Consider the following 18,347-nt stretch of genomic DNA (forward strand, 5'->3'; position numbering starts at 1 on the left):
GAAAGTGTCTGACACTGGTGTCACACACACACAATCACACATGCACATGCACGCGTGCAAACACACACTCTACGCCGCTGGTTGGTCACAAACGGATGTGAGTGAGTGTGGAACCTGCAGCTGTAGATGAGGAGGTTTGGCTGGTTTGCTGATATAGTTAGGCTGGGGATTCAGGCCAAACAGTGTTGAGTCTATTGCAAAATCCCAATTAAATCTTCCTCCTTGTAAGAACCTTCCAACCTTCCACGCTCACATACTGTACGTAGGTGGATATATCCTTTATGGATCACTAGCTAAGAAAAGCGTTATTGAATATTTGACTGATTATGATTAATCCGACTCATTGGACAGGGAGCTCACCTCCCCCTAACCACCACCTCTTCTTTATAACTGATATGCAACTTTTTTCATAATGAATCAGTCAAATATTCAATTACTCTTTTCTTGGGTCATGATCCATAAAGGATATATCCACTCATGTAAAGTATTCAGTGATGGAAAGAGTACCCAATTGCATACTTGAGTAAAAGTAAAGATACAAAAAAAAAACACTTAAGTAGTACATTAAAGTATTTTTACTTAAGTACTTCACACCACTGAAAGTATGTGAGCGTGATGATGGAAGGTTCTTACAAAGAGGCAGCTTTAATAGGAATTTTGCAATAGACTCAACACTGTTTGGCCTTAAAAGCTTTAAAATAGTAAAAGCAAACTAAGCATTCATTTAAAGTATGCTCGTATTTAAAATAATTTTTTTGTTCCCTTTTTTGTTCCTTTTTGTTCCCTTTTCATAAAATGAGTTTGGCATTTCCGTAGAAGGCTGTAGATTTTGTTCAAGAAGGAAAATGTATTTTCAGTACAAAAATAAACGTTTTTTGAAGAAAAAATTACATTTCCCATATAATTGATATATTGCTCATCATAGAATCTTTGGACGAACCTGCAGGGAACAGAGTGTAATTATGTTGCTACTGCAGAGTGATACATTTTTTTTATTATAAACTGGGTGGTTCGAGCCCTGAATGCTGATTGGCTGACAACCGTAGTATATCACGGGTATGGCAAAACATTTATTTTTACTGCTCTAATTACGTTGGTAACCAGTTTATAATAGCAATAAGGCACCTCGGGGGTTTGTGGTATATGGCCAATATACCATAGCTAAGGACTGTATCCAGGCACTCTGCATTGCGTCGTGCCTAAGAACAGCCCTTAGCCGTGGTATATTGGCCATATACAACACCCCCTCGGGCCTTATTGCTTAAATATAAACCAAAAGCTCTGTAAATAAATGGGAGAGTATTCCCTTCTCCATAAATCTACTGTAGGCCTGGAAGGACATTGATATACACTAAATCCTTGATTATGTTGTTTATTTTTATTAACTATTTGTGTTGTTGAGTATTGTTTCACATTTGATTACCGGTATATTCTTAACATTAGCAAAAGTGAATAGAAATATGTCCGATTAAAATAGGACTTTTATACCCTGCCTGCCTAGCAATAAATTATGCTGACACACCTCTTTCTCTCTAACACTTCATTATGTTGCGTTGACATTGTAATAGGTGCTGCCGTAAGCACTGTAACATTGCAAACTGTAAATTGTAAACTACAGTTACATGGCAGGCTGTCACTATAGATTTTCACACTTCCAGTGCAATACACCGTAGTCACTATAAAAAGAGGTTGTGCAGTTTATCATAAACTTACAGTACAAGCCAGATGTTTGAAAGAGAAAGATCATCTATACTACTTAGTCCAAAACTTTTCCCCTGTTGCTGCTCTGGTTCTGAGGGTTGAATCGTGCTAAGCTGAGAGCCTGCAGGTGCAGCTATAGACTGAACCCTGGGGGCTTACACATTACTTCCCCATGTCAACTGAATTTCATGTTTACTCTGCTGTCCATTCACATTCCTTCCTCTGCTGCTGTCACAGCTGAACAATGTTTTGTGGAATTTCATTGCCAACGATGCTGACGTAATCTGGTGATCTTTATTACATCTTTACTACAACTAGTGTGAAAAAAATAAAAGAGGAGTTTGAATAGTCATTTCTACTCTGTGAAAAATAACTTGTCATTTACATCTAAAATATCAAGTGGACCAAGCTTTAGAGTCAGCAAGAAATAATATTGAACCAGAAAAAAAGAGAGCGAAACCACGCTGTAATCTCTATGGGTTTGACTTCCTGTCACAGACTGCAGCTTTAGTTAGCAACATGTGAAGACTTGCACAAGAGGCTGCTAAGGGGAGGACAGAAAGCATGTGTTTTATACTATTCCATTTATTCCGTTCCAGCCATTATTAAGAGCCCATCCTCCCCAATTAAGGTACCACCTGCCACCTGTGGCAGAGCTACACTATATATCCCTCAGCCTCTTTGCATGGAGTAAACTCCCTGCTTGCTCTCTATAATGATGGTCAGCAGCATGTGTTATGAATGTATAGCCAAGAAAAAACACACCAAACAGAGAAATATGAGGACTGTAGATAACTTTATATAACTAAATTCCAAAGCCATCAGTTTCCATTAACTGTATAATGCAAGCTGAATTATATAACTTATATTGGTTTGAAAGCCTACATTGATATGTTTTGATATGTGTTGATATAGACAAGAATTAGCCTATACACCTGTCATAGAAATATCGTAGGTTATTGAAATAGAGCTCGATAACTTCAGTTTAGTTTGTTTGAGGAGTGTCAAGTGTTTTATCGTGGGAAGCCCATTTCCAATGAGATCTTCATGCATGCCATCCGAAAGAATGTGAAACATTTGGACATGTTCAAGATGATGCCAAGGAGCATTAATTTGCCTATCTGAAAGACACATGGAAGATCACAGGAATAAAGTATATTCTGTGTGTGTGTTTGCGTGTGTTTATCATAATGTTTCACCTCATGCAATAAGCCTTTATTACATATTGTCACATTATTCATTTAAATGTATTTTTATTTTATTTAACCTTTATTTAACTAGGCAAGTCAGTTAAGAACACATTCTTATTTACAATGACGGCCTACCCCGGCCAAACCAGGACGACGCTGGGCCAATTGTGCGCCGCCCTATGGGACTTCCCAATCACGACCGGGTGTGATACAGCCTGGATTCGAACCAGGGACTGTAGGGACGCCTCTTGCACTGAGATGCATTGCCTCAGAATGTTTGTGGTAAAGTCCAAAAGTTCCTTTTGAAAAGGGGCGGTCTCCAACCAAGTGCATAAGCCTTTATTATTTATTGTCACATTATGAAAATTATCTGTTTTATTCATCAGCATTTTTGAGGTAAAGTCCAAAAGTTCCTTTTGAAAAGAGGCGGTCTCTGACCAAGTGCAAGTAACTGGTTCATCTCCGCGGTGGGACATTCAGCTATTGTGCGTGTTGGGGAGGGAACTCGAAAGTCTCAGCGTTGTTATACTTCAATGAAAGGACGCGGAAGTAAACAGTCTTTAACGGATTTGTTTTATTTAACCTTTATGATTTTACGAATATGACGTTTTCCTTTTGATGCGAACTTGCGAAATGTTGACTGAAATTATGATCTAGTTGGCAAAGCCCTGGCTGGCTGCGTAAATTTCCCGACCTCTTGTGACTGTCAACGCGTGGCTCTTTACATGAGATAAAGGTAAATATCATATTGCAATATATAGTTTACCCATTTGAAGAATGCTTGATTATTCTTACATACGTGATGCAACCATCAATGTAAATGTAAATGTAATATACCCACCGTTATATGGGTAGCCAAATCATGTCACCAAAATGACCAAACCTCTTATAATGTCATGCTGGCTTGAAGAAAGACACTGCTTGCAGAGCAATCCATTCAACTTCAGCGACTGGTTTATAGTCATCGAAGTCTCTCTCTCTAATCTTAGGAACAGCTGTTACAGTCATACCCACTCCACTTTTTCTGTAATGTAATTAATTATAATAATTAGTCAGCTTCCTCTCATCTGAATTGTGAATCGTTGCTCTTTAGTGGTTAGAGAACTGTCTCTCTCTCCCTATAAGTTGTTGGAAATCTTTTAGATTCTGAATCTATGGCAACTAACCGGACAATTGAAAGAAGTGCCACATAGTGTACTTTAACTAGCTGTTTGATACAAGCAATAACTGTCCCCAGTAACCAACAGTTGTCCACAGACATTGGTGAAAAGGATATGCAATATAGTTCTGGAGCACATAAGTAGGCTATGAGACAACTTGTTAGCATATTATGCAATGCTATTATAAATGTATAACAACAAGGATATTATCTTTGACCTAACAGTTGAAACATTTTCATTATTGTTAAATTATTTGAAAACGAACTTTACATATAGTCCCCCTGCCCATGCCATGGTGATGTGAAAGGTATTTTGAAATAGCTTTTTGCGTGAACGTTTTTTCCTCATTGGTTTGTGTGCTCAGTGCTCTACAAGGTCAAATAGCTTCTCCTCTGGGATGTGGCAGTTTATGAGTAGTAGGAGATAAGTTCAACAATAGTTGTATTTATGTGATGAGGAAGTATGTTCATAATGTGTTTTCATTTGATATGAAACTCAGTTCAAATCGAAAGCCACTGAAGAGGACAGGTGCACTATTGAGCAAGCTTTATAAGTTAACATTTTTGGGGGGTTGTTTATTTGCTGAAACAAGGTCCTCGATTCAATCATAGTAGGCTAGCCATGTCAGTCTAATTGACATAGTGTGAGCTACTATGGTGTGTCAAATAGATTACAAACAGTACAGTATCACTGGATCTTTCAATGCTTTACATGGCAGTAAATTGTTGTTTACTAAAATATATAGAACTTGTTGAATTTGGATTTCCCATAATTGAGAATGGATGGATATTTATAAATGTATATACAGTATTGTCTCGTGCTGTTCTCCTCAGTGCTGGGTAGTTGGATGTCATAGTTACTCTCAAAAACACATTCTGCACATTCCTCACTAATCTCTGATTTGTGAAGTGTAGAGAAATGTTTAGTGCCTTCACTTAGTTAGGCTTTGCATAATGTAAATCCTTAATTATAAAGCTTTCCATTTATAACATTTCCAACAAAGAAAATGATGCACGCTACTCCGTAATAGATCTTACCACTTCTACAATGTCCGTTATTTAATAAAGATATCTGTTTAAGACATCATAATCCTATTTCCTTGACTAATGGTGGAATATTTGGCCCCACAAGACTATATAACAACCTACTGGGCTGTTGAGGAGGCACAAAAGTGCTAAGAAAAAATCCAGCTAAAATTCATGTGGGCAGTGAGAGTCGAAACCACTGCAAATATCCCCTTCACCCAGGTCACTGTACCAGGGGAGCTCTAGGGACGTTGGCACACTGCCAACATGCCCCTGGCTCACCTCACTGGTGACATGTTACTAGAGTAGATCCCCTCTGCTCTGCACTGTCTCTTCCCAGGGGACTTGGCTACTGTTTTGTTACAGTTTTACATGTTTGAGACTTCCATCCTCTAGAGCAGTGATTCCCAAACTTTTTATAGTCCCGTACCCCTTCAAACATTCAACTTTCAGTACCCCCTCTAGCACCAGGGTCAGCGCACTCTACAATGTTGTTTTTTTGCCATCATTGTAAGCCTGCCACACACACACTATACAATACATTTATTAAACATAAGAATGAGTGTGAGTTTTTGTCACAATCCAGCTCGTGGGAAGTGACAAAGAGCTCTTATAGGACCTGGGAACAAATCATAATATAATAATAATCAATAATTTTGCTCTTTATTTAACCATCTTACCTATAAAACCTTATTTGTTAATTGAAAATTGTGAATAACTCACCACAGGTTAATGAGAAGGGTGTGCTTGGGATGCACATAACTCTGCAATGGTGGGTTGTATTGGAGAGAGTCTCAGTGTTAAATCATTTCCCACACACAGTCTGTGCCTGTATTTAGTTTTCATGCTAGTGAGGGCTGAGAATCCACTCTCACATAGGTACGTGGTTGCAAAGGGCATCAGTGTCTTAACAGCGTGATTTGCCAAGGCAGGATACTCTGAGCGCAGCCCAATCCAGAAATCTGGCAGTGGCTTCTGATTAAATAAAATTTCACAGAACCGCTTGTTGCAATTTCGATGAGGCTCTCTTGTTCAGATATCGGTAAGTGGACTGGAGGCAGGGCATGAAAGGGATAACGAATCCAGTTGTTTGTGTCATCCAGTACCTGCAATAGCGCACCCAACTCACTCAGGTGCTTCGCTATATCACATTTGACATTGTCCGTAAGCTTGAGTTCATTTGCACACAAAAAAATCTTACAATGATGGAAAGACCTGTGTTGTCCTTAATGCAGACAGAGAAGAGCTCTAACTTCTTAATCATAGCCTCAATTTTGTCCCGCGCATTGAATATAGTTGCAGAGTGTTCCTGTAATCCTAGATTCAGATCATTCAGGCGAGAAAAAACATCACCCAGATAGGCCAGTCATGTGAGAAACTCGTCATCATGCAAGCGGTCAGACAAGTGAAAATTATGGTCAGTAATGAAAACTTTAAGCTCGTCTCTCAATTTAAAAAAAACGTGTCAATACTTTGCCCCTTGATTACCAGCGCACTTCTGCATATTGTAAAAGCGTTACATGGTCGCTGCCCATATCATTGCTAAGTGCAAAAAATACACAAGAGTTCAGGGGCCTTGCTTTAACAAAGTTAACCATTTTCACTGTAGTGTCCAAAACGTCTTTCAAGCTGTCAGGCATTCCCTTGGCAGCAAGAGCCTCTCGGTGGATGCTGCAGTGTACCCAAGTGGCATCTGGAGCAACTGCTTGCATGCATGTTACCACTCAACTATGTCTCCCTGTCATGGCTTTTGCACCATAAGTACAGATACCAACATGAGCAGCAGCTGCGTTTGGCTACATACGGACCGTTAGTGGAATTCCCGCGAGAGAGTAACAGTTAATGTGATTGGATGTTCATTATTTGACTAGGCTACCTGTATTTGACATTGTGTTGTTATTTCGCTGAACACTAGATGGTTTCATTTTATTTTTGGCAGTGAAACAAGGCTACTCAGGTGATTAAAAAAACTCACCCAAATGTATAGCCCCGTTGGAAAATATAAATGGACTGTTTGAAAATGTGAAGAAAAACAAATATTATGATTATTTAAAAAAAATGTGTATCACATTTTTATTTGGCGTACCCCCGACGGCATTGCGCGTACAAATACCTGCTCTAGAGCACTCAACTCTTACCCTGTGAGGTCCGTAGCCTGCTGGTTTTCTGTTCTTCCTGATAATTAATTACACACACCTGGTGTCCCAGGTCTAAATCAGTCCATAATTAGAGGGGAACAATGAACAAATGCAGTGGAACTGGCTTTGAGGTCCAGAGTTGCATTCGAGGGCTTTAGAGTGACGACAACGAGGTTCTGTCTGTGTGTGTGTGTGTGTGTGTGTGTGTGTGTGTGTGTGTGTGTGTGTGTGTGTGTGTGTGTGTGTGTGTGTGTGTATGTGTGTATGTGTGTGTGTGTGTGTTCACGGCTGTCTAATAGCAGAATTGTCCTGACAGCAGAATGATTAAGTAGTTTGTGGGATGTATTTGACCAGTGTTTTTTACAAAGATTTTATCAGTGGTTTATGCTCATTGGGGTGGGGTGGGGTAAGGGGTTTAGTGGTGGTCAGCGTAGTGTCTTATCTTACTGTATCTCTCTCGTCAGTGTAGTGTCTTACCTTACTATATCTCTCTTGTCAGTGTAGTGTTTTACCTTACTGTATCTCTCTTGTCAGTGTAGTGTCTTACCTTACTATATCTCTCTTGTCAGTGTAGTGTTTTACCTTACTGTATCTCTCTTGTCAGTGTAGTGTCTTACCTTACTATATCTCTCTTGTCAGTGTAGTGTCTTACCTTACTGTATCTCTCTTGTCAGTGTAGTGTCTTACCTTACTATATCTCTCTTGTCAGTGTAGTGTCTTACCTTACTGTATCTCTCTTGTCAGTGTAGTGTCTTACCTTACTATATCTCTCTCGTCAGTGCAGTTGACAGTATTTTGAGATTTGTTGGATGTATGCAGTTTATGTACATGCCTTTTCAGCAAGCTGCTGGGATATGTTTTTATCTAAAATCAAAAGTAAGAGTTATATTGATAATGTTTATGAGGGCTAATCTGCAATGGAAACAGGAGGTTCACTTCATTAGTTCCATTCATTAGTAAAACAGAGCCATTCGGTGAGGCAAGTGATTTAAAACTGAAGTGCCTGTTTGGCTGCATGCATGTTTTACTGTGTTTACGGCACATGGTTTTATGGAGCGAAGGAGTTAGATAACACAGATTGAGTGCACTTCTGTGTACACACATGGTTTTATGGAGCGAAGGAGTTAGATAACACAGATTGAGTGCACTTCTGTGTACACACATGGTTTTATGGAGCGAAGGAGTTAGATAACACAGATTGAGTGCACTTCTGTGTACACACATGGTTTTATGGAGCGAAGGAGTTAGATAACACAGATTGAGTGCACTTCTGTGTACACACATGGTTCAACTGAAGTGGGAATCATTTAGATTAAACTATTTGTTGAGTTTATGTCAATGGAATGTGTGGTGATATCCCTTGACCTTCTCCTTGTTCATCCAAACCTCCAAGAAATAAGACTCTTGTTATCATATGTGGGCTACCGAGTGGCACAGCGGTCTGAGGCACTGCATCTCAGTGCAAGAGGTGTCACTATAGTACCTGGTTTGAATCCAGGCTGTATCACATCTGACAGTGATTGGGAGTCCCATAGGGCGGCGTGAAATTGGCACAGCGTCGTCCGGAGTAGGCCGTCATTGTAAATAGGAATTTGTTCTTAACTGGCTTGCCTAGTTAAAGGTTACCTTTAAATAAAACAATTCTATTAAACTGATATGTGAGCTATTACTGTCAATAAGTGAATATGTTGTGTTGACTTTAGAGAGAGAGAGACAGAGGAGAGTTTCCTCCTCTGGTTTAATGAATAGTTCCTGTCTGGTAAAGAAAAAGAGAGAAAGAGATACATCTGGGTCTGACGAAACGCACATAGTTTGAAACGATTTTCTTCATGTAATTGAATTGAATCTTCAGTTGTCCTCATGTTGTTTATGCGGCCTTCCATCCGGCTTAGTAGAGCTCTGTGAATGATTCTCATTATCATCTATCTACCCTCACTCATATCCGCTCTGAATAAGACAGAGAGGGGGAACAGAAGGGGTCTTTTACTGCAGAGTAGGAGTTTTAATCAGGGTACAGGATTGGAGCCGTGGTGAGCAATAGAAGCTGATACTACAGCGCTGTTATTGGCTCCCTCCGGTGTCTGATGGCTGAATAGGTAGAGAGGTAGGGCTGGGATAGATTTATGAAATTGTATGTAATCATGTGTATCTATGGTTCTGGGGATGGATAATGTATGTGATTTTGGAGCATGCACTGCAGACCCCCCTTCAACCACACACACGTGGGAGAGCAGCAAATTGAACATCAAAGATAATTACCATCATGAGATTTCAATCTCTAAAAATTACGTTTTTTTTTTTACTTAATTGAAAGGGGAAATGGACAGCTCCTGATGTTGTTTGTCCTCCTCCTCGCTCTTCTGCCTGTTCCTCCATGCTCATGTCTGTTTATGTATCCCGTAGGTAAACATTAACACATGGTGAATGCTACGAACTACCGAAACAAGAATTGTTCTCTCCTCAGCTTCGTGACAGAAGGTAAGGGGAAGTGTCTGGCTCAGACAACTTTTCTCTGGTTTGCTTCCATTTCAAAATTATTTTCCAGTTTCCCCATTTCTTTATTTCTCATTTTCCATATCTAAACTTCATAGTTAGGAATGGGATATATTTATCTAAAGTTATACTTAGGCTTGTGTTCAGAAGGATACAACCGAACCAAAGGGTTTTGAAACTAAATCTGTGTTCTTATTGCACAACTCCTCTTATGTCATCTCCTCCATTTCAATTTTTTCCCCCACTTTTTATCCCACTGAATGTATTTCCCCCATGCAATGGCTGTTACAGCCTCAGGTGCAATATTCACAGATTACAGAATGTACAGCATAGTCTAGTCTAGGCTGGTAACAATTGTATTTTGCAAACCACCACTGCACCACCTCAGCAGAATTACCCCACCAGAGTTAAGTTACTGGCAATGTCGACCTAAAATACAAGTATACAGTAAGCTGTTTAAACAGTGCAGTTATTTGTAGGCCTATGTTCCTTATAGGAGCTTATAGGAGCTAAGGACTTAAAGGTCTAATGCAGCCATTTTCATCTCAATATCAAATAATATCTGATTAACAATGAAGTACCTTACTGGGATTTTTTAAAATTAAAATGGTAGAAAAGAAACAAAAATAGCTTCTTAGCTAGAAGTAAGCTAGGACTCTCTGGGAGTAGTCTGAGTAAGGAGGAGAAAACTGAAAACTATAGCTGTTATTGGCAAAGAGGTAGAAGGCTGCGGGTCTGACAGAGATCATTGAGGCGCGATTATAATTGTTCATGCTGCAGGTGGAAGCTGGCGATCAGACAGACAATTTTGGGGATGAGAATATTTTTTTGAAAATGCTACAGACAGCTATATCGGTCTGTCATACAGGACTAGTAAAACATTGTTTTTGCATTTTTTTATAATTATTCTTTTTAGGGGGTGCTGCAGCACTCTCAGCACCCATACTTCCTGTGGCTATGATCAGGTGTGTGTGTAGTCTCAATTAAAATAGTAAACTATAGACTACGCATGGGCGGAGAAGCAGGGGGCAGTTATCTTTCCAATGAAATTAACTTCCTAAATATGATTAGGCTATAGTTTACATTGCCTAGAAATACATATTGATCACCTTTTTTTTTTTTTTTTATCTCTGTCTGAAAATTGTCCCAGTCCTAAAAGGTAAGCTATAAAACGTTTCTCAAGAGAAAGTGAAAGTGTCTGCTCTCTCTCCAACTCTGCTCTCTTCAAACAACGTCTAGCCTATTGGCTGATATAGCCCAGTAACACCGATAGCCTAATATAATGGGCCACGTGAGAATCTCTGGTAATTTAACTGATATCTTAGGTTATTTTTTGCTCATTTTGATATTGCCTATATAGGGCACACAATTGCTAGGACCATGGCTGGCAAGTGAGTTGCGTCACGTGAGTTGCGTCACATACTCCTGAAGTAACATTGCGGGACTGCGGTTGGGTTCGGGACACGTTCTTGCAGTAGCGGGTGGGAGTCGGACAGAGAGCCAGCGGGAGGGGGCGGGTGCGGTATCAAAAGCTGCGGGTGCGGCCGGAATGAAGAAATCAGTCCCGCACGGAGTTTGGAACTCTCTTTCATATTGGTCTATTAACTAATTTACTGCCAAAACTCCATCCCACCAAAACAGGATGATATTTCAGGTGGTCTTTTTAAACAGCCTGTACACTAAAATGGCATTAGCATCATTTTCACAATTTCACAGTATTATTCCAACCTCAGTGTCGAAATATATCTAAAACACAGGAAATAACATTTTTGACTGCACTGTATAGTTTGCTTACTTTGAAACTACCAGCCCACAACTCTCCCTGACTCATCTCATTCCATAGACCGACTGCAGTCCTTCTGCCTCCCTATTCCAACTCTTTGACCCTTCCACCTCTCGCCATGGAAGCCAGAGGAAAGTACGAGTTTAATGCTACGGCTGAGGATGAGCTGAGCTTCCGAAAGGGAGACATCCTGAAAGTGAGTATGACCTGAGAGAGAATGGGAGGAGACACATTACATTTCAGAATAGCGTGCCATAGTAAGACTAAAGAATGACAGTAGTACAACTGAGTGTGGGACTTGACTTTAAAGACACATTCCACTAATATAATTCCTAAATTCTACACACAAAGTTCTACTGTTGTATTCTGCTGTAATATTAAACCTAAACAGTGAGCTCTGTTGTTTTTGTTTATCTCTGTTCCCTAATCAGATTCTAGGTAGTCAAGATGAGTGGTTTAAGGCAGAGCTGCATGGACAGGAAGGCTTTGTGCCCCAAAACTACATTGAGAGACAAACCCCAAGGTGAAATAAAGTTACTCATTCTCATCCATAAAATGAATTTGAACACACACATACAACATGAGTTTGTATGCTTACAGTAAGTACAGTATAGCCACATCTGTATACTGTATCTCTCTCTGTCCAGCTGGTTCAAGGAGACGGCAAGCCGCAGCTCTGCTGAGGAGCTCCTGATGTCTAGGGAGGTGGGGGGATTCCTGATCCGTGGCAGTCAGAGCTCCCCTGGAGAATTCTCCATCTCTGTCAGGTGGGTAGGTGTAGGCTCAGGCCAGGGTATTACAGGGAGCTCACTGATCACAAAACAGTACCTAGGGGGGTTAGAGTTTACACAGCATGAACTCTGTCAAATGTGCTAACATGTTAACCTGCAAAACTCATCTGTGAACATTTTCACAATCTCCCTCCATTTCTCATGAAATGTCTATGAGCCAGGGAAGAGTTCCGTTTCTGTCGGCTATACTTGATAATACTGGTACAGCTTTTCCTTGCAATATCTAACATAAGCCAGCAGGGGACAATGAAAGTACTGCACCAGAGAAACAGTTGACTTTGGTTTTATGGAATAGAACAGAACACAATTAAATTGTTTGAATCATAACTCATCACATCCTATCATTGTTTATTTAACCTTTATTTAACCAGGATAAGCCCATTGAGACCCAGAGTCTCTTTTTCAAGGGAGACCTGGCCAAGAAGGCAGCAACATTCAATACATTACATAATTAAAACATACAACAATACAACAACATGATCCAGCCTAAAAAAGTCTCCCATCAAGATTTTAAATTCATTCAGTGACACTAACATATCTAGATGAAACATGGATTGTAGACTATTCCATGCATCTAGTGCACAAAAAGAGAAGGCAGTCTTGCCTAATACTGTGAATGTCCTCGGGACTTTAAGTAGCAACCACCTAGCAGACCGGGTATGGTAACTGCTGGTGGTGAAGGAGACCAGACTACAGAGGTAAAGAGGGAGTTTACCCAAAAGGGCTTTGTAGATGAACACATACAAATGTATCTTTCTGCGCATATAAAGTGAGGTCCAACCTACCAATGGTGGGTGAGTGACTTGGCATTTGTAATAAAGCGCAAGGATGCATGATAAACAGAGTCCAGTCTCTGTAAGACGGAGGAGGTTGCATGCATATACAACAAGTCACCATAATCAATGACAGAGAGAAAAGTGGCTTGAACAAGCTTCTTTCTAGCTATAAGCGGGAAGCCAGCCTTATTACGAAAATAAAAACCCAATTTCAATTTAAGCTTTGTCATAAGATTATCCTCATGAACTTTAAAGGACAACTTGTCATCCAACCAAATACCTAGGTATTTGTAGGATGACACTTTTTCAATGAATAAGCCACCAGATGTGACAATGCTAACATTCTCTGGCAGAGTTCTAGCTCTGGTAAAGGTGATGAATTTAGTTTTTTGTACATTCAAGACCAGTTTGAGACCATAAAGGGAAGCCTGCAGTGACTGAAAAGCAGTCTGGAGCTCTTCAACAGCCTGAACCAGAGAAGGAGCACATGAATATATGACTGTATTATCTGCATATAGATGTAACTTTGCTGGTTGTATCCCATTTCCCAAATCATAAATAACAATTGAGAACAACACAGGAGCTAAAATGGAACCCTGGGGCACACCTCTATTAATCTCAAGAAAGCTAGACTTGTGATTGTCAGTATATACACATTGTGTTCTGTTAGAAAGATAGCTCCTAAACCAATTTACTGCCCCTTCACTGAGACCAATGTTTCTGAATCTAGCTAGCAACAATTCATGGTCAACTGAATCAAAGGCCTTTGATAAATCCACAAACAGAGCAGCACAATGTTGCTTTTTATCAAGTCCATTAATGATGTCGTTTGCCACTGCCATAGCTGCAGTTGTGGTGCTGTGCCCCGATCTAAAGCCAGACTGAACCCCGCTCAGTATGTTCCTTTCAATTAACACGTTTTTTTAACTGTGAGTTCACTAGGGATTCATAGACTTTGGCCAGGATAGGGAGTTTAGAGATAGGACGATAGTTTTTAGCATCTGAGGGATCTCCTCCCTTTAGCAGCGGGAGGACATGAGCTGATTTCCAAATGCTGGGTATGTAATTGGTCAAGAGACTCAAGTTGAAAATGTGAGCCACAGGTTCAGTAATAATACCAGCTGCTATCTTTAAGAGGTAGGGGTCCAGGTTGTCTGGACCTGCAGACTTTTTAGTGTCTATAGCCTTTAGTGCTTTATAGACCTCAGTATAAGAAACAGACTCAAAGATCAAATGGTTCACATGAGGGCCTATATCATAGTTGACAGTAACAGAGCTTACATTAGAGGCCTGGGCCCCACCATTATCAAAAACTGAACCAGCAGATATGAAGTGCTTGTTAAAAAACCCTACAATATCGGCTTTATCCTTCACTTCATTAGAATCCATCATTAAATGGAAAGGAAGGCCAGAGGATACATTAGAACCTGACACTGATTTGATTAGCTTCCAGAACTTGGTAGGGTTGTTTAGGTTCTCTGTGACTGCATTTAAATAGTAATCTGATTTGGACTTCCTGATCAATCCTGTGTATTAGTTTCTTAGCGCTCTGAAGGAGGCCCAGTCAACAGGAGCACTTGTATGTCTAGCTTGAGCCCAATAAATATTTATCTTTCTAATGAATTCTGCCAAGTTATCTGAAAACCAGGGATGGTCCCTTCCACTGATTCTAAATTTCTTCACAGGGGCATGCTTATCACAAATCGACACAAATTTCATATAAAAATAGTCCCAGGCAGTGTCAACCAGGGTTGGGGTCAATTCCATTTCAATTCCAATTAATTCAGACACTAAACCAAATTCAAATTCCAAATCTTCCTCATTGAAAATAATTGGAATTGGAATGTCAGTGTACTTCCTTGTCACGACTTCAGCCGAAGTCGGCCCTCTCCTTGTTCGGGCGGCGTTCGGCGGTCGACGTCACCGGCTTTCTAGCCATCGCCGCTCCATTTTTCATTTATCCATTTGTTTTGTCTTGTTCCCTGCACACCTGGTTTTCATTCCCCAATCACACTACATGTATTTATTTCTCTGTTCACCCTCATGTCTTTGTGTGAGTTTGTTTTGTGTTACGTGTCTATGTTGACGAACTTTACTGGTATGCGTTTATTCCGTGTTTTATTTCACGAGGTATGTCATTGTGTTTATACCATATTATTGTGACTGTTTGCGCATTTGCATTTTTGCATTGGCTGGACGACGCAGTGGCGTCCGTCTGTTGGTTTCTCCTGCCTCAATAAAGTGTCCGCCTGTTCACAACTCTCTGCTCTCCTGCACTTGACTCCGCTCCCAGTATGCACACCATTGACATTCCTGAATTGACTGGAATTGAATTGGAATTGACCCTAAACCTGCATTGTACTGTATGTGACTAAGAGGCCAGATGTTGTGTTGTGACATGCTTCACTGATATATAAAACCATACTTTCCCCTCAGACATGAGTTTGACGTGCAGCATTTCAAAGTGATGAAGGACAGCAAAGGCCACTACTTCCTTTGGTCAGAGAAGTTCACTTCCCTCAACAAGCTGGTGGACTTCTACAAGAACACCTCCATCTCCAAGCAACGGGACATCTACCTCAGAGACGGTAGCCGGGATGACCAGAGCCCATCCGCACCCCAACCGGTATTTCAGCCGTATATTATCTCAGTTCAATCAACTCTTTAGTGAAGGCTTCCTTCCCTTTCTTGACTTCCCACTCTTCTGTATCTTATATACTCTCAAGCACAGATACAGGAACTGAAATCAGTGTGCTATTGCACCAGAATGGTCAGTTAACCAATGGTATTGGTCTATTAACCAAAGTACCGCATGGTGATGTCACCATGGAAAATAAAACCTCTACACAGAAGGTCCTGTGTAGATTGTACTTTCAACCAGCAACTATCAGGAAATAACACTGATCAAATGTTTTTGTTAGTTTCATCAGCTGTTGTACAATATGATATAAAAACGACATGTTGACTGCACTGGGCCTTTATTAACCCTTTCCTGTCCACATCCTTCTGTTGTCAGTTGAAGAGGGGGAGTCTACCTGAGGAGAGGAGCTATGGGGCCCCTACTGCAGCCACGTCACACCGCAGGGCCTCAGACCTTCCTCACAGTCAGCAGGTAAACACCACTCACCCTACAGTACTCACCCCAAAGTACAAACCTACACTACCTACAATGCAGTCTTTTGAATCATGTCGGTTTTTCAGAAGCTGCTATGTACCATGGTCATGTAAAACCATGTCATTGCTTTTATTTGATTTCATTGGGTTTGTAATGTTTTACTGTGATTCTGAAACATACTGTAGGTTGGTTTAAAGGTTAGAGTCTGACCTGAGTTCAACCTCTCTCCTCTCTTCCCCCAGAGTAAGAGACCTGGGATGGAGGAGAGGGCTCACACCATAGGCACCCCTGGTAGAAACACCCCCCTAACCTCTCTCCCAGCCCCCCAATGGACATCTGAAACCATACCTCATCCACAGGTACAGTAAGCCTACTATAGTCAGTAAATGGGGGCTCATCCTTGATGTCCTCTGAAATTACTGGTTCCTATGGCCAACTATTACCTAACACAGGTTTGTGTGTGTGTGTGTGTGTGTGTGTGTGTGTGTGTGTGTGTGTGTGTGTGTGTGTGTGTGTGTGTGTGTGTGTGTGTGTACCAGAGGGCAGTCATACAGGTGAAAGCAGTGTACGACTTCACAGCGGAGGAAGGGGACGAGCTAGGCTTCCGTGCAGGTGATGTCATTGACATTTTGGATCACTCTGATCCATCGTGGTGGAAAGGAAGATTGCGGGGTAAAAGTGGTCTGTTCCCTGCCAACTATACCACACCATTATGAGGAAAGCTTAGAGAGAGAGAAGTCGCTCTTTGGACTTCTCCAATCATATGGACTGTGATGATAAGAGTCACACACAGAAACTTCAGCAGCCCAAACTGTAGGACTAAAAAGAAATTGGTTCACATATGATTTCTGATAACATATGCTCACACATTTATTTTTATTTTAAAGCTGGTGCTCAGCATGATACAATTGACATGCCTAAATGACATTGATTTATAAGCAGTGGTGGACTTACCATTAGGCAGAAGAGGCAATTGCCTCAGGCCTGACATCATCAAGGTGCCTTGTGAGCTGGGCATAACAATAAAATACTAGCAATCTTCTTTTTCCCCCCAATAATGTCTCTGCATGAGACCCCACAAATGGTTTATAATAATGGACTATCCCACCTTGACAGAGTTCCCATGCATTGTTTCACGCGATATGACTTCACATTTGACTTCCATTGTAATTAAGCTGTATCAATGAGGTGCTTGCACAGCAGGGCAGAGAAATGTGCAATTAACGCAACCAGTGAAAATAAAAAGAAAGAAAGAAGATTTAACAGAAAAATGTTGTAAGTTAATGCATTTCTTTAGTCAAAAGACAAGTGCTGCTTGTAATACTGACATTGTCATCGAGGCAAAAGACATGTATGTGTAGACAATGTATCTGATGCAATCTGGCCAAACAGAGTATGGCATGTCATACGCTGTTTGGCCAGACAGAATCAGATACATTGGAACCATATAGAAAGACAGAGGGGCGTTGTTTGGATCACTAGGATCAAATCAAATCAAGTTTATTTTATATAGCCCTTCGTACATCAGCTAATATCTCGAAGTGCTGTACAGAAACCCAGCCTAAAACCCCAAACAGCAAGCAATGCAGGTGTAGAAGCACGGCGACTAGGAAAAACTCCCTAGAAAGGCCAAAACCTAGGAAGAAACCTAGAGAGGAACCAGGCTATGCGGGGTGGCCAGTCCTCTTCTGGCTGTGCCGGGTGGAGATTATAACAGAACATGGCCAAGATGTTCAAATGTTCATAAATGACCAGCATGGTCAAATAATAATCAGGAGTAAATGTCAGTTGGCTTTTCATAGCCGATCATTAAGAGTATCTCTATCGCTCCTGCGGTCTCTAGAGAGTTGAAAACAGCAGGTCTGGGACAGGTAGCACGTCCGGTGGATAATCGGATAATCTCCAGTGAGATAGTTTGTCACTTGCAAATTGAAGGAAATTGTTTGGATGCTACTTTAAGAAGTGATTGTTTGACAATCAGATGAAAACATCATGACTTGTTGTGTTCATTTTAATCCCAGCCCCCGCCCCCACAGGAGGCCTTTTGCCTTTTGGTAGGCCGTCATTGTAAATAAGAATTTGTTCTTAACTGACTTGCCTAGTTAAATAAAGGTTACAGGTTAAACAAAAATGGCACATTAAAAGGTCATTTCTTTTTACAGTTAAATGATGTCT

General features: G+C 40.7%; 1 protein-coding gene across 2 annotated transcripts; it reads left to right on the plus strand.

Moving 5' to 3' along the window:
• The first annotated feature begins 3,382 nt into the window (after positions 1–3,382).
• Positions 3,383–17,748, plus strand: LOC120044643 (growth factor receptor-bound protein 2-like). Of its 2 annotated transcripts, XM_038989315.1 has the most exons (9): positions 3,383–3,627; positions 9,618–9,692; positions 11,551–11,686; positions 11,922–12,013; positions 12,138–12,257; positions 15,494–15,683; positions 16,074–16,169; positions 16,415–16,531; positions 16,712–17,748. In XM_038989315.1, exons 3-9 carry the CDS (start codon positions 11,609–11,611, stop codon positions 16,886–16,888), a joined length of 870 nt encoding a protein of 289 aa, XP_038845243.1. In that variant the 5' UTR covers positions 3,383–3,627; positions 9,618–9,692; positions 11,551–11,608; the 3' UTR covers positions 16,889–17,748. The 2 variants fall into 2 exon arrangements, with proteins under 2 accessions (XP_038845243.1, XP_038845244.1); XM_038989316.1 differs by lacking the exon at positions 9,618–9,692.
• Positions 17,749–18,347: the final 599 nt, after the last annotated feature.

This window comes from Salvelinus namaycush, chromosome 3, assembly GCF_016432855.1.
Source record: "Salvelinus namaycush isolate Seneca chromosome 3, SaNama_1.0, whole genome shotgun sequence".
Lineage (NCBI taxonomy): Eukaryota > Metazoa > Chordata > Actinopteri > Salmoniformes > Salmonidae > Salvelinus > Salvelinus namaycush.